This window comes from Amblyomma maculatum, chromosome 9 (assembly GCF_055883805.1).
Source record: "Amblyomma maculatum isolate TAMU_Amacu chromosome 9, ASM5588380v1, whole genome shotgun sequence".
NCBI classification, from domain to species: Eukaryota; Metazoa; Arthropoda; class Arachnida; order Ixodida; family Ixodidae; genus Amblyomma; species Amblyomma maculatum.
Window position 1 is genome coordinate 370115 of NC_139352.1, and position 17188 is coordinate 387302.

Here is a 17188-nt window from a genome sequence, read left to right on the forward strand (position 1 = left end):
GCTTTTTTCACATCACAACCCTTCAGCGCCTTACATTTGTCCTAATAAGTGCGTAATACAACTAAAAGCTGCAGGCCTATATCGATCGCATGCATTCGGATGCAGACGCCGAGAATTTGTACTACCCAGCCTAGAGTGTGCTTTTTAGCACCGCTTTTGCGGCGCCCCTTGGAAGCGCAAACCGCTACAGAGCCACTATAAGTGCTCTCTTTACGGCGGATATAAGACGCGCGGCCGGAGGAGACCCTAGTGGCGGCAGCGCGATTCCGTTCTCTATACGGTTGGGACCTCTGAACAGCGTCACCTGGCGACTGATTGCGGAAATATTGTAAAAATGAATAAGAGCGCATTTAAAGACTGACGTGCTCGTTGCCTCAATGGGGCAATGGATTAACATTACTTACCTGAGAACCTAGCGAATAAAATATATGTTTGAATACTGTGTTTGTAACTTATTTTTTCGATTTTGTTTTTTAAATTGCAACCATAAAATAAGCTGTCAATATCTTTCCTGGGGGTGTTCCCCTTTAGGTTGCATTATGTGATGTTTTTTTTCTTAATAGCCACGAAACCAACCGTGAACACAGCTGCGAGACAATAGCATGACAACGCTAACGCTATTATATTTTCAACGTAATCATTTCTTGCCTTTAATGAGTGTATGTTACCTTTAGGTTGCGTTCAGATGCACCTCTCGGTAGCAATCGCCGCTTAACCCGCTGAGAGGCAATCAGTGACGATAAAGAAGTTGCGGGACCCTACCGTTGAGGAGACGCAATTACGCGTGGCGGCATCGACTTGGTCGTGCCGTGATTGTGACTGCGGCAGCGAGCATTCAGTAAAACGATTACTGATAGAAACAAAAAGGATCTAAGACTTGGTGTGGCCATGGAAGCACATATGGTCACTTTGTCGACCGCAAGTCGTCATTTTTTACTTTGAAAAACGGCTCGATAATGTAGTGACGCACGAAGATGTGCAGGATAAGATATGAGTGACACTTGTAGTTAGGAGGATTCAGAGTCGACCAAGAGAAAGAAGATGGTTACACAGTATGAAAGAGGCGCTGAACAAGGGTTTAGGGGTAGCCTTATTTCACAAGCCAGGGCAACGTTTCGACAAAGGGCTTGTCTTTGTCTACGCCCAGACGAAGACAGTTCCCCTTGTCGAAAAATTGGCTCGGCTTGCTAAGTCGCCCCTTAGCTGTGGTTCAATGCTCCGTCATACTTGCAACTAGGGATTAGTTTTACGGCCTGGATAAGTGCTTGTGTGTGTATTACGTTAAACCAGCTAGCCGGAAATATTCCCCCCTCCGCTAAATTTCGCATTACCGAGCAGTATTGTACAGGTCCTGTTATTTTTGATTTTTTAAATTCGTCAAATGAAGGTCCGGCACTAACCATTGACCTCTGCTTATTGCAAAAAAAAAAAAGAAATCCAGAGTTCAGCACCTTTAAGTGAATAAGTTCTTATACTGCACTTGCACTTTTCACAAGGGGTGAGATGAAAATGTAAGTACGTTGGACGACGTTTCGACAACGTCTGATCAATCTACGGCTATATACAGATAGGTCCTCGTGTCGAAGCCTTCTTCAACAGACTTCAGCGGCGCTAAAACCTCCTGATATGAAAAAACAAAGAAGTCCTCTTGCCGAAATCTTAATGAGCTTTGTTTACACTTTCACTTCGTTCCTTTCGTTTAAGTAGCCCTTTGTAATATGCTGCATCGCGACCGCAGAGCTGCGCCGAAGCGGTGAAACCTCTGCCCGAGTGGGGTCCCAGGAATCCTGAGACTCTGGCCCGCTATCGGCTGTTCCTCTTCGAGCGGGGAATTGTACCACCGGGTATGACCAAAGCCGACCACGAGCTGCTGAAAACGAAAGCTATGGCAGGAGGCTTGCAGCCGTTGGCACCTGCGACCGCTGCCGTGGCGCCTGAAGGAGCCAAACCGGAAGCGGGTGGGGATCCTCCGTCCGCTGGTGGCGCTGCTGCGTCCGCTGGCAATGTCGACGATGCCAAGCCAGCTTAGGGATCGGCATATGTGTGCGAGCTCCGAAATAAATGGCTGAATTTTTCTTTTCCTTTATTTGCGTAAATAGAATCGCCAATAGCATGTTCGCTGTTTCGAAGCTCCTGCGTGGTCAACTACTGTACTACATTGAGGGTGTTGCTTAGACGAGACTAGGGCGTTAAATCAGTGCAAGGAACCCAGCGCCACCGGTTTATTGTTTTCGTTGGCATGAACTCATGCGAAAATGGTCCGCATGCGGTGAGTCGCCTATACGTGATATCAGGATATATTAATGATTCTGTTCTGAAAGCAGCCCAGTCCCTTACATCGCGGGTAAGCAGAGCCGCCTGCCCGCAAATAGGGTAAATTCAATGAAAACGATGCAAAACACAAACAAATTCTAATAAGTGCTCATCTTTTTCATGCGTATGTAATAGCAGATAATTTATGCTTGCCCAGAATAATTCTAAAAGATAGCACACACGTGAAGAGTGGGCGGGCCATAATTCTAAGAAATTTTGGTAGGACACTTAAAGGTCCACGGAAACGGCCCCCAAGAAACCACTGATAAACGTGTTCACTGTGTAGAACACATCCTTTTGAGCATTAACGCAAAGTATAACTCCTTGGAACAAAGCCAGCGATTTATTATTAATTTTTATAAACAGCGTTTTTTGAAATTCGCGGGCAGAGGAAATGTCGCTTGGCGGTGTCGCATGGAACTATTTCCTAATCCCTTGACGTCACGGGTCGGTTGACTGGCAAGGCTTACTAGAAGCTGCCATTCGCTGCGGTCACTGCAACCATGACGTCACGAACACACTTCCGGTAGCTGCGAAAGTCGTCTGCTCGTACGCTGCTCGAACTCTGTGCGGGCTGTTACAGCTCGCCGCCCTTATCGGTTAGGTGGCCATTGCCCATTAAGTGCAACAACCGAAGCGACGCAGGGATCGGCAGAACGAAGCTGCATTTACAAATATCTTATTTATATAACGTGGTTTCAGGATTATCGGAGTGTCGTCCGACGAGGCGTCAATAGCACGGTCAAGCACCGCACGATGGCAGCACCTCCTCGACCGCCGTAAACACCGCCGCTGTGGCCCCTCCTCCCGCACGCCGTTCGCGAACGACACGGAGGATCGTTAGCACCGATGTCCGAAATAAAGCGTGCTAAACTTTGTTGGTGTCTGGAATACTGAGCCGAATATCAAGTATGAAGCCCTCGTGAGGATCGCTGACCAGCAGCAAATTGCTGGTAAGAGCGATAGCCGTGATACAAGCTAGTTTCTGCTCAAGCCAGCTGCCGCTGGTGCATTTCGGCTGATCCGATCTGCTCGTACTAGCTCTGCGATTAATGCGTCGGCAGAGTTAATCCTATAATTATTTTACTATGGCAGGATAGGAATTACTATAAGGCAGTTTCATAAGTAGACGATTTACGACAGGGTTGATCATGTTCCAAAGCGTCGACCGCCGCGGCTTCGAAGCGAAACAATAGGCCTAGCGACGACTAGGGACGGTCACGCACGGCGCCGGCGTTCGCCGCGCTCGCACGTTCCACCCCCGCGGTAATTGTGTAACGTACCTCAGCCTGCTCGCGGCATCCCGTGCTGCAAGCGTTGCAAACTCGTGTACTTTCATAGATAAGGCCGCGTATTTTTTGGCGTTCTGCTCAGCAACAAGCCGTTCAAACGATACTGTAGGCACGACAAGGCTTCAGTACGCAGTCGCTGCGCTGTCGGCCGTAATCGAAGACGTCGGGCGGCACCATAATCTATACATCGATCTTTAAACGTGATACAGTGGGCAAATGAATAACTTTGTGAAGCAGACCCGCTCGTACGTTTCGCGCACTCGGGCGCCGACGAGTAGCTTCCGTCAACAGACGCCGTCATAACCTCGGTTAACGACGCAAACCGAGGTCGTCAAGCTCGGTTTGCGGTAACCGCGGTTAGTGGTGCAACCATGGTTTGGTCCGCCGTGTAACATAGGGTAACCACGGGTTCGCGGTTACACTAACCGTCGCTGCGCGAACTGGCGAACTCCTCAGGCGTGTGAAAGCGAGGACGGGTTGGCGGAGTACGCCAGCGAGCGAGCGCGCGGCAACCGGAAGTTCGTCGAAGTGACGTATGTCTGGGCGGAGCTTTGAACTGCTTGTATTCTTTGTTTTTTTATGGCTCCCTTCAGCGTACGAGTTGAGAGGGGAAATTGGAAGGGTCATTTTTAATCGCCGATATCTCTGGTGTTGCAGAAGCTAGATCGAAAATTTTTGCGGGAGAATGATGGGTGGTTCAATAACTATCAGTGTTATGGCGTTGTTTACCCTTCTTGGTGACCCCTTTCTGGGGACCTTTAAGAACGCTTACGTGTTACAAAGTGAAAGCATCCCTTTCAGTTCCGGCAATCTCACTGCAGTTGTTTCTAAATGAATTATTTATTTTGTGTTTATGCGTTTGTTGCCCGCATGACCAGCGATAGTCTGGCGACGACAGGCAGTTTCAGAGTTTGCAGAAGCTGGTGCCGTGACATAGGCGGCTCACGAGCTAGCCCGAGCTCTCTACTTCCGGGTAGCCGTCGAGCCCCCCGAACACTGGGCATACGACGAGCGTCTGCTAAATTACGGGGAAATCGTCGACCATTTTAAATTGGGACGTAGACTGGTACCCCCGCCAGATGTTACACTAAATAATAGAGAAGCTGCCGCGTGGAGGCGGCTACAAACTAATACGTTCATGAACCCGGTCTGGGCGTTTCACGCGCTACCAGACCTTAGGGACAATTATCTCTGCAAACACTGTGGGGCGAGAGGGACCCTCGACCACATAATTTGGGAGTGCCCACAATCTCCAGGGATAAGGCAAAATATTACAAGTAGAGTAGCCTGGGATACCCTGCTGCGAAGCGCGGACCCTGCGATCCAGCACCGCACCGTCCATCTGGCGGAAGAGACCGCAACAAGCCAAGGGCTACCTGCCAGCCTCTAATCCGCGGGCGCACGACTCCCCGTTTCCGATGGAATTAAAAGTTATACAACCAACCAACCATCGAGGTTTCATCTGTGCGTAGTTCACGCAGTGCTTCAGTCCGTGAGACAATTGAGCATGCCCCATAACAATGGCAACCAAAGGCCTAATCCACGTGACTGTTCACTTTGGAATGCGTTCGCTTAGCGGCGATGTCATTTCGACGTAGGCACGGGAGGAGAAGGTATGACTTTGTGGGAAAAAAAGGTTCTGACAACAGCCAACCGGCTTTGACTGGCGGTTCGATTTTGGTTTGCGGTATTTTTAAGAGGCCATATGCTACCTTCTGCACTTTTTAACCTGAAAATGATTGCACACTGTTTGACTAGAGCACTGCAAATTTAATCATTACAGCGCATAAAATACATATTTGAAAGATTTCTACGTTTCTCGCAGCGCACAGAGTAGTTTCCGCTTCCTTGTGTGAGTGCTGGTCCTCGTGGGGCCATTGTGCGCTTTTAGTTCATAGTTCAGCTGAAAGCACAGTCAGGCATTTCAGATTATCACGCACGCATGACCGCCGCAGCCGCCGGTCGCGCCGCGAACAACAGAGAGACAACGGGGTGGACCGGCATGTTTCTCGCGCTGAAGCGAACGCCACTTCTGCGGCGCCGCACACAGAAACCGAACGAGTTCGCTTGCAGTTGAGTAACATGTCTTGTGACGTGTGCAAAATCCGTGGTTCCGCCTCCGTGATTTGACGCCACCTCCAGTGGTGGCGACACATGGCTGTTGATTCAAGGCGCCGAGAGAGAAAGAGGGAAAGCGAAACGTTCCAAAGAAAACTTTAAAAGCTACCGTCCAGTCCCTGGTAGGACGATAGAACTGGTATGGGTTCCGGCTCACTCGGGCAATTCCGGGAACGAGAAGGCTCACGAATATGCCCGAGGTTTCGTCGGCCGGGCGGTGAGCACCTCGTTTCCCGCGGGCGCGAGGGAGGGCTTGCTCTCGTTCCATGATATAACTCGTCATTTTAGCCTGGGAAGGCGCATCTTCCCTCCACCACACAATTCATTAAGCAAGGCCAAGGAGATACTCTGGCGCCAGCTACAAACCCGCTCCTTCCCCTGCCCCAAAGCTTATTCATATATATTCAAAGAGCAGGTTGACCCTGAAGAGCAGGTTGACCCTGAATGCGGTTGGCAACCAGGGGCTGAGGAGTGCGGACGCGTTTTGCGTCGGCTCCACACTTTTTGTCTCGATGTGCCAGAAATTTTCATCGGAATTTGGTTTCAGTGGTGCCATTGTGCGTCGGAAGGCGTCGTGATCTTGTGGACACCGAATTTGTGACTGTGAGTGCAGCAGTTTGGTTTTTATTGTCGGTCTTGTGCGGACCACCTGCGAAACGGTAGCGCCTGTTTGGCCTAGCGCGGCTTCGGCCGAGGAGACCGGCCCGGAGGCCCCTTCACCGCCGGTCTACAGCCGCGTTTGTGGACCAAAAATGACGATGCACGTGACCGTAGAAGGTACTGACCTCGATGCAGAAGACTACGACAGCACCTAGGTACAAACGCTCAGGAAAAAGGTTGAATCGAAAAGCAAGCGGACGCTTCTGAATGATTCCAAGGAGGACAAGGTGGTGCAACACCGCGTTCCAAACGGGGAAGCCGGTCATGGCGCTGCTAAAGCAGCTAGAAGAAAATTGGCTGAACGGTCAATAGCTATGAATCTTCCGAGGTTCCCGGAAGAAGGTATCAAGGTGATTATTAGGCCTCGTGAAGGTCTAGCCGTCATTAAACGCACGTCGGGCCCGCTGCTTAGTCAGGCCCTCGCCATGGCTGCCGGAATCAGCTGGTCGGAGCTGGACTCATGGTGCGTCAACGGAAAGCAAGGTACGGTGCTCTTTCATTCCTTGGACTTTAGTCGAGGTGTGAAGGTAGCCGCAATCCGTTGCTTTAAACTCGATGACAAGGAGCATGAAGTGGTGGCCAATCTGATCGCACCGGAGGATTGCGGCCGAGGAGTCGTTCATGGGATCTGTGATACATTCACGGAAGAACAGTTGTTCAGAGCATTGAGGAAGGATCCACAGAACCCAACGGTCGCTGGGGCGCGGCGGATGGGGAAAACTTCCACTATTATCACCTTTTTGGAACCTGAAGTCCCAAGATTTGTCAGGATTGAAGGCATGCTTATGTCATGTCGATTGTTCAAAAAAAGATATGAAGTTTGCTTCAGATGTGGGGAACTTGGTCATCGCTCAGATGTGTGCGATAGTGATAAACCTAAGTGCCGTGGCTGTGGGGTGGTATCGCCGCCCGAAGATCACCAGTGCACTCCCCAATGTCGCCTATGTGAAAAGGGCCACCTAACGGGAGACAGACGCTGCAAAGAACTCTTCCGTACACCCTACGTTATCAAGAAGAGAAAGTGGGAAGCAAAATTAGCCGCCGAGGAGGCAGCCAAAAAGAAGCCAGCCGCCGAGGAGGAGGCCAAGAAGCTGCAACAGGTCCGCTTTAGTCGTCGCGATGGGCGTAGTGAGTCCCACAACCGGTCCCAGAGCCGTACAAGAACCCGTTCCTCTTCGTTCCCGCGACTGCAGCCGCCGTCGTCAGAGACGATAATGGAGGGCTCTCGACCAAAGCAACAGCCGCAGCAGCAGCAGCAGCAGAAACCGCCGCAGACACCATCAAAAGGAGTGAGTAGTGATTCTCAGGACTCAGCTGAGGTTCAGGCTCTAAAAAAACAGAATCAGTTGTTACAGGCGCAAGTTAAGGCACTGCAGGAACAAATCATTGCGATAGGCAAAATTTCACAGCCAATGGAGACCGAAATGCCGGTAGCGGAGGCACCGCAGAAAGAACAGGAAAATACCCCTAGGGACAGTCCTCCTGCAGCAAAAAAGAAAAGAGGTCCCGAGCCGGATCTCGAAACCCGCGTCCAAGGATTGGAAAAACGATTCGCAAAAAAAGAAGACGACGACAAAATTTTCCAACAACAAGTTATGACCACGTTAGAACGCCTGAACAGTGCTATGGCAGAGATGCGAGTCGAAATGGCTAGGAGAGACGAGAGAATTCAGTTGGTTTACCAAGAGATTCATAACATTAAAAATGGCTCTGCATCACCGTAGAAATACCATTTGGCAGTGGAACTGTAGGGGCTTCAGTCGCAAACGCGCGGTACTGGAAACGTTTTTGACCAACATTGACAAACCCGAAGTAATCGCATTGCAGGAGTGCAGTAAGCACGCTAAGCTAGCGAGTTACAAATCATACGCGGGACGAGATGACAACACGCGAGTGGTCACCCTTGTCAAAAGGAATATAACAGTGCTGCAGCATAATACCGGGACAACAAATGTTGACCATATACTAATCGAGATAATCCCATAAAAAAGAAAATTCGAAGGTCTATTCATCCTCAATGTATATAGCCCGCCTCGACAAAAACGTCAATGCAACTTCAATGAGCAATTCGCCAAAGCGCGAGTGATCGCGAAAGGAGGACCCCTGTTGATAGTAGGGGACTTTAACGCGCATCACACTGCATGGGGGTATAGATACACGCAGGTAAAAGGACGCGAACTATGGAACAGCATTCAGCAGAATGGCTTATTGCTTCTGACGGATCCCCTGAAACCAACCCACCAGGGTAACAGCGTTTCGATAGACACATCTCCGGACTTAACTCTAACCGGAGGCTGCATTTACGCCACGTGGTACAACACAGGTGAAAATTTAGGCAGCGACCATAAAATTATAGAAATCGTAGTAGATAACGGCCAACCGGTCGTCCGCACCAAAAAGGCAACGTTGGTGAACTGGGAGGCTTTCCCAAATGGCCGCACAGGTGACGAGGAAGGCATAAGTAACATTGACGATTGGAATAAAAAGGTCATTCAGTCGGTCAACGAAGCAACGAAGCAACGGAGGAGGTGGAGGTTGACGAAGACATTGAAGGAGTAGACCGTCACATGGTCAGGCTCTGGCGTAAGAAGAAGGATCTAGAAACGAGACTCACACAGAAAAGAGGGAATAGGAACTTGTGCAGATAATTGGCAGTGCTTAACAAAGAAATTGAAGAATATGCGCTCGTTTTAACGAGGCAAAACTGGGGCAGCATTTGTTAAAAACTGGACAGGAATATCGGGTAGGCAAGTACGTGGCAATTACTTCGGCATCTTCTAGATCCCGACAAATCTAAACTGGAGGCCAGGCAGCAAATTCACAGGCTAATACATACCTTTGATGGGACCGCGGCTACTCTCATAGCCCACGTCCGAGACCGGTATTTGAACTGTGCAGAGGGTATAGGCCAACAATTGCCTGATTACAAAGCCAGGAAAACCCGGAGCTAGATAGCCCGATAACGGTTGCCGAAGTCCGGGCAGAAATAAATAGACTGAGAACAAAGACTGCTGCAGGTCCGGACAGAGTCAACAATCGAATGCTAAGAAACTTGGACGACGCGTCGATCCGACACCTCGCAGCATTCATGCAGGAGTGTTGGGAGGCCGTCCGGCTGCCGGCGACATGGAAGGCCGCAAACCTCGTATTCCTCCCGAAGCCGGGGAAGCGGCCGGGTTTCGAACACTTGTGTCCGATCTCGCTCACGTCATGCGTGGGGAAACTAATGGAGCATGTTGTTCAGGCCCGGCTGAACCGGTTTTTGGAGGACAACGATATCTATCCGAGCACCATGATAGGATTTAGACCGCATTTGGCCGCATGCGATGTCATGCTGCAGCCAAAAGAACAGATCATACACAATTCAACAGTAGACACCAGGGTGATCGTTGGTCTAGACGTGTCAAAAGCTTTTGACAACGTGAAGCACTCAGCTATTCTGCAGAATCTTAGTGCATTAGATGTTGGAGTTCGCACGTACAACTACATAAGCGACTTCCTCAGCGATAGAACGGCAACTATCAGTATGGGGGGACACACAGTAGAAGGTATTCGACTGGGAAACAAAGCCACACCACAGGGATCGGTGTTGTCCCTGACGCTGTTTAATATCGTCATGATTGGTCTCCCCACAAAACTAGAGGAAATCCAAGGGCTACACCATACATTATATGCAGATGACCTGACTCTGTGGATGTGCAGGGGCAGTGACGGTGAAATTGAACAGACAATCCAGCGGGCAATCGAAGTTATAGAAAGATACTTAGAACCGATCCGGCTCAGATGTTCGGCCGAGAAATCGGAAGCGCTCGTTCTCACGTCAATGCGATCGCCCCATCGTCGGCGTATAAAGCAGGATAACCCGGAAATAACACTCAGGGTCAACGGTAACGTTATACCAACGGTGGCAACCATTAGAGTTCTGGGATTACGAATTCAGGCCAACGGCAGGAACTCGGAAACAATACAGAGGCTAGACGCTAGCACCAGTCAAACCTGTAGACTCCTGAAGCGGATCGCAAACAAACATGCGGGCATGAAAGAAGCTAACCTCCTTAGGCTAGTCCAGTCTTTTATAATCAGTAGGATAGTCTACGTGGCGCCGTATTTACGGCTTCACAAGGCAGAAAAGGAGAAACTTGACGTTCTCATTCGTAAAGGGATAAAAACGGCACTAGGTTTACCACCCAATACATCGACAAACAAGATTATGAGACTAGGGGTCTCCAATACTCTCGAAGAGCTCATTGAAGCTGCAAGGACTTCTTATTACCAGAGACTGTTGCGCAGTCGTACTCATCGAAGCATTTTGGAAAAACTGGGGTATGAGCCGCAAGCATGCTTCAGACGTACAGAAAAAGTACCTAGACAGGTTAGGGACAAATTAAAAATACCTCCGCTCCCCAAAAACATGCACCCCGTTTACCATGAGAGCCGGAGTGATAGAGAAACAGCGCTGCAAGCCCGTTTTCATTGAAGACGATGCCGCACAATGCACGAACGGTAGGGGACGTGTTTCAGTAGCAACTAGAGAAGACGGGGGCTCGGTAGTTTGCTGCAGCACCCGAAATTCGACCACAACGGAGGCGGAAGAGGTGGCCATCGCGCTAGCTCTAACACAACAACAGGTCAAAATTATAGTTACAGACTCGAAATCAGCGATTAGAAACTTTGACGCGGGCCGCGTTTCGGCCATAGCAGCAAGTGTGTTGGCCAGTGGTTCCCCACCGGCAGAGCAGGTCGCGCTCATTTGGACACCGGCGCACCAGGGGTTGAGGGGGAACGAGAAAGCGCACGTACTGGCCCGATGATTAGCTACATTCCGGGATCCCAGTGACGACTTATGCGCAACCCCGTACCCCTTGCGCGATGAGGAGCCCCTGCAGTTCAACGATGACCTTAACACCTACCAAGATATCCTAAATCATTACAAATTAGGCAGATCAGTACTACCAAAAGCGTGTAAGCAACTCACCAAAAGCGAGGAGGTTATGTGGCGTAAGCAACAGACTGGAGTATTCCCGAACCCCCAGCTTTACAGCAAGTGGCACTCTGAAATTTTTAGCCCCAGGTGCAAACGTTGCAATAGCATAGCGGACATGATCCATATGATATGGAAGTGTCCTAGATTTTTAGAACCTGACCGAACAGATGAGTCCTGGGAGGCACTACTCAAGCAGGACGAAAAAGGGCAACGAGAAATCATCCGTCTTGCCCTGGCCGTTGCTAAGATCCAAGGGATCCAAGTCGACGGCTGAGGGGGAGGACATGGTTGGGACAGAGCTTCGCCGCGGATCCTCACCAACCTTTTGACGGGTGCAATAAATGTTATTTCTCTCTCTCTCTCTGAATGCAAAGAGTGTGGCGTCGACGCTACTTTAGACCACACTACATGGGAGTGCGCGGCCTATCCGCCACCCGCCGATTTGCTGCCAGCTCCATCTCTGGAGGAGTGGGAGGCCGTGCTGCGCTGCTCGGACCCGGCCATCCAGGCTCGGGTCACTGAGTGGGCCGAAGAGATCGCCGACAGGACGCAACTGGCGGCCATCTGGCGCGGCCAGCAATCGGCCCCTCTTAAAGCCGGTGAAAAAAATGTTTTCTCATTCATTTCCGTGGATTCGGCTACAGCCACCATAATTCGGCCTCAGGTACGCTGTTGCAATGTAAGCCCACGTTAGATCCCCAGGTGGTCGAAATTACTCCGTAGCCCTCCACTACGGCTCCCCTTTCGCTCTTTCCACTTTACTTCCCACCTTTCTCCCTTCCCATACGGCCAACACCACCTAGGTGGTGTTGATACGGCGCGGTTCAGGTGGCCACAGAAACACGTGTGACAGATACTGCGTCTTGCCCTCTCTATGAACCAATTATTATTATTATTATTATTACGGCTGGAAGTTCTGGTTCGTGCGATGTCCGCCCACGTTAAAGGAAATTTGTAACCTCCCACTCGGGACCTCTTTTTCTCAGTTTTCAATCCGATCTTCCTTCTCTCAAGTAAGGCAGTGCCACGCCTTTCCTTTCTGATACACCAATGTACAATATACAAGAAAAATAAGAAAACATCTTGACCTGTTGAGTTGTCCAGAATTTCTTAGCGTTTACTCAAAGGTGGCTGCTCCCTTTCCCCAAAATCTAAAATAAATAAAAATTGTGAAAAACCATCGATTGAGAAGCGGGTGTTAAAGGGGAGAAAACGTGGATTGAAATGCGGGTGTTAAAGGGGCTATCGCGGGGTGGAGGAGGTGGTGAAGGGTGGCAGTTCCTGGCCCTACGGGGCTGGGACGGTAGGTCAACACCGCTTGTGGCGGGGGCTAGCCAGCCACCGATTTTTATCTGTTGTAGGCCGTCTATGCACCCGCCACTGCTTCGGTGGTGGACGACAGCTGTTGTTGCGGCGCACGTCTTTCTCTCTCTCTTATTTTTCTTTTTTCTCTATTTTCTCTTCTGTCCGCACGAGGCAGCGGAGGTGCCAGCGTACCCGGGTTCGAACCCGACCTCGGCGGCTGCGTTTCGATGGAGGCGAAACGAAGAGGCGTCCGTGTGCTGTGCGATGTCAGCGCACGTTAAAGATCCCCGGGTGGTCGAAATTACTTCGTAGCCCTCCACTACTGCTTCTCTTTCTCTACTTACACTTTCACTCCCACCTTCTTCCCTTCCCTTACGGCGCGGTTGAGGTGTCCGCAGAAAACAAGTGAGACAGTTACCGCGCTTTTCCCTTCCTATAAATCAATAATTTTTAGAGCGCAGCTCTTTGGCGGCCGTTCCTGGGTTTCGCGGCGGCGTCGGCGTCGGCCTCGTAACCAGTTCCGCCCCCCTTTCAGCCCCCCCGTTCGAGCCGGCGCTTTGGCCACCGGAGCCTCGCAGGAGGGGGGGGGGGTACACTCAGCGGCGAATGATGGGGGCAGGAGCGCGCGCAGCTGCCGGAGCACACGAGGAAATTAAAAGGGGGCCGCCGGAGGCAGCGCTAGCAGCGACTGACTGACGTCGCTAGCTAGTCACCACAACGTGCTGCGTAGAACACCGTCGCCGCCATGCAGAAAGAGGAGACCCCCCCTCTTCCTGAGTGGAGGCGAGGGTGCTCTCCGGTTGCGGAAACGCCGACCCGCTCCGCAAGTATGCGGGCGCACCGAGACGACCGGTCCGGAGGGGGATACAATAGCGCTCGCATCCTTCATCTGCAGAAAGCAACCGTACAGCGGCGGATCACGGTGCGTGCATCCCGTTCTCACTCGCTTCCAGGCTCGCTTCACTCGCTAGCGGCGTCAGCAAGTCGCTGCTATCTGTTCGTTGCGCAACGTTCCTATGGACCCACGCTCTGCCTCCCGCAACCTCCCGATAACTCAATTGCTTCATTTCTCGGACCACAAAGCTTCTTTCATGACAGCCAAGAACTGTTAGTGGAGTGTTTCTTTGCTCGAAATCCTTGCCTCTTTTTTTTCTCTATTGATTCACGGGAAAGGAAAGGCGCAGTATTTGTCACATTTGCTCTGTGGACACCTGAACCGCGCCGTAAGGGAAGGGAGGAAGGTGGGAGTGAAAGTGGAAAGACAGAAATGGGAACCGTAGTGGAGGGCTGCGGAGTAATTTCGACCCCCTGGAGATCTTTAACGTGCCCTGACATCGCACAGCACACGGACGCCTCTTCGTTTTGCCTCAATTTATCGAAAAGATGAAACAGCTGATGAGCTGCGCTCAAATTTCGCATTAGGAAGTAACATAATCGTGGGCATTTTTTTCTTTTTCACGTGTCATAAACAGGGGGCGGTGACAGGCTCTGATAACTTTGGAATGTTGGCCAAAAGCTCCACCCTAGCGCTTCTCGGCGATGTTTTTGTTTTCTTTTTTTTTAAAGGCAGCGGAGGTGGCTCAGCTACAGAGCCAGTAGCCGGCCCGCGCATTTTCGTTTCCTTCTTCCTGTAGCCACAACAGCAATACTAAAGGGGCTATCGCTGGTAACTCACAACTTTCGCTATATCACAAGGTTCAAGTCATGCTTCAACCACTACAATTTTTTGTTATTGTAATATTAATTGGTTCAACTTAAGTAGAACTCTCTTGGTTAGCCTCCACGTTTCAGCCCCATAGGTGAGCACAGGTAAGATGCAACTGTTGTATACTTTCCTGTTGAGCGATACCGGTAAGCTGCTAGTCATAATCTCCGAGTGCTTGCCAAATGCGCTCCATCCCAATCTTATACTTCTTGTTATTTCCTTTTCATGGTCCAGATCTGCGGTTACTACCTCTCCTAAGTAGACATAATCGCCTACTACTTCCAGTACTTCGCTACCTAATGTAAACTGCTGTTCCTTCCCGAGGCTGTTGAACATTACCTTAGTCTTCTGCGTATTGATTTTCAAGCCTACCTTTCTACTTTTCCTGTCTAGGTTATCAATCATTATTTGCAGTTCATCCCCCGAGTTGCTTAGCAAGGTAATGTCATCAGCAAATCGCATATTACTGAAGTATTCTCCATCTACCCTTATCCCTAACTGCTCCCATTCCAAGTTTCTGAATACTTCCTCTAAGCAAGCTGTGAACAGTACTGGGGAGATTGTGTCTCCTTGCCTAACACCTTTCTTTATGGGAATTTTGTTACTTTCTTCATGCAGAACTGTGGTTGCCGTGCAGCCACTATATATATATATATATATATATATATATATATATATAGAGCGAAGGGTACGCTTCATTTAAAGACACATTTTATTAGACTCGACGTTTCGACCAGAAGCTGGCCTTCATCAGGAGTGTGAATGCAAGCAATGGGAGTAGGTTTTATATGCAAAGAGTGGAAAGACAGACAAGTGCGCAGACTACAATGGCATTGTAGTGATGGGTGGGGTAAAAAGCAGGTGCAGGCGGGGAGTGGAAGAAAGTGCAGGTGGAGAAAGAAAAAAAAAGAAAAAAAACACGGCACATGGAAGGGAGCACAGTAATAGGTATGACCCCAGGCGACAAAAGCAGGAATTGTGTGACCTTCATTGTGTGTATGGTGGGGGAGGCTGACATTCCTTTGGGCCCCCTGCAGTAAGCTTGACTTGGCCATTTTGGGTGTGTTTGAGGAAGGAATTTACGGGGTAACTGAACTTTGAAGTGGAGAAAGAATACCAGGGCTCTCATTAATACCGGCATGCAGGGCATTAAATTTAAATATAAAGTACGATTCTCGCTGTTCCCGTATATATATATATATCAATATATATATATATATATATATATATATATATATATATATATATATATATATATATATATATATATATATATATATATATATATATATATATATATATATATATCAACTCCAAGATCACATCTCACTGCGCCTCCAGCCGCCGCCAAACCATCCAGAACAACAGGAAATCCCACACCGAATAACCCCACCTGCCCATCATCAAACCGCCCGTCCCTACTACCGACGCCTGCTGTGCAAGGCGGTACATCCCCGGTCTCCACTTCGACGAGGCCCCGATCCCGGATGGATCCACTCTCAGCTGCAACACTTGGATCCCAGCAAGCTTCATCCACCATGCAGGACATCGGAAATGACGTCAACACGCCCACTCCAAGAGACCCAACGGGACACCAACAGCCTCCTTCCAATGAAAACGACCGTCCAGAGAGCGCCGCTACACCGAAACAAAGTGTTGCAGCACGAGACACCACACTCCGGCACCCAAGCTCTACATCGAACTGCCCGCCCCTACTGCCGACGCCCATGGGGAAGGACGACACGTCGCCGGCTGCCACGCCGAAAACCCCGGGACCATGGATGGCTCCAATGTCGGCACCAATTGAGCCGGCACTTGGATCCCAGCAAGCATCAGTCACCATGCAGTGCTTCGGGGATGAAGCCACCACGCCAAAACAAAGGTATGACCTCAGACGAAGCTGTGGCTCAGCCCAACGGCTGAAGCAATACTGACAGGCCGACCAGGCTCACGCGCCCACCAATTCTCCTTCTGGCGATGACATACACTCTCGAAATTTTTTAACGTTAAGAAAAATAATAGACAAAAGAATCAGGCACGAGCTCCACGTAAAATCCCTTCGAATATATCTGAAATCGGAAATTGTACCGAGAGGACTTACTCTATCTCTAACCCCATCGATGAATAACCTTTCGGAATCCCATCGACTAGCATGGACCAAAGAACTACTCGGGGCATCTTTTAAACTTTTGAAAATAACAATTGAGCACTTCGAACAAACGTTGGCATCATTAAACTTCGAGGAGAGGCGGGCGCGTCACAACATGTTGCTTTCAACATCACAGGCAACCGAGCTTGAGGTCTTCCAGTCTTGCAAAATTGAGCAAATTTGGACAAAGAAACTTAAAAAGTTCTCCCGGGATAACATAATTGTTGATGCAAACATAGACCCTACAAAAGAAATACAACCAGGGAGCCACATATACCCATCCAACGAGAACCTCAAAACCGTAACCGAACAACTAACCACATTAGACCAAACACCCGAGGAACCACACCTTCCAGAAATTATGATTAACCTCTCAAACTCTCAACTCACCTCCGATGAAAAGTCCCTTTTGTCACGCGGCCTAAAATTCTGTCCAAGTAATAGAAAGTATAATGAATTTCAATTATTCAAAGATCTGGATAACTTTTCTCAAAATCTTAGACTACGTGAATACTTTTTCGATAAACCAAACTCGAGTAATCCGCACTTCCCCCGACCTCAGGAACCGTGGACGCCCAAACCTGGTAGGGAAAAATATCTTGACATGTATATAAAAGCAGTTCAAGGGGATATTCTTCAGGCCTTTGGGACACGCAGATCTG

The 17188-nt window shown here is 49.7% G+C and overlaps 1 protein-coding gene across 1 annotated transcript in view; it reads left to right on the plus strand.

Moving 5' to 3' along the window:
- LOC146178069 (sodium- and chloride-dependent glycine transporter 2-like) overlaps positions 1–2141 on the plus strand; it is a 107818-nt gene extending 105677 nt beyond the window's left edge. The window contains exon 14 of the mRNA XM_084579624.1: positions 1739–2141. Coding sequence (XP_084435750.1) covers positions 1739–2029 — 291 coding nt within the window. The 3' untranslated portion in view covers positions 2030–2141. The remainder of the gene's footprint in view (positions 1–1738) is intronic.
- Positions 2142–17188: the final 15047 nt, after the last annotated feature.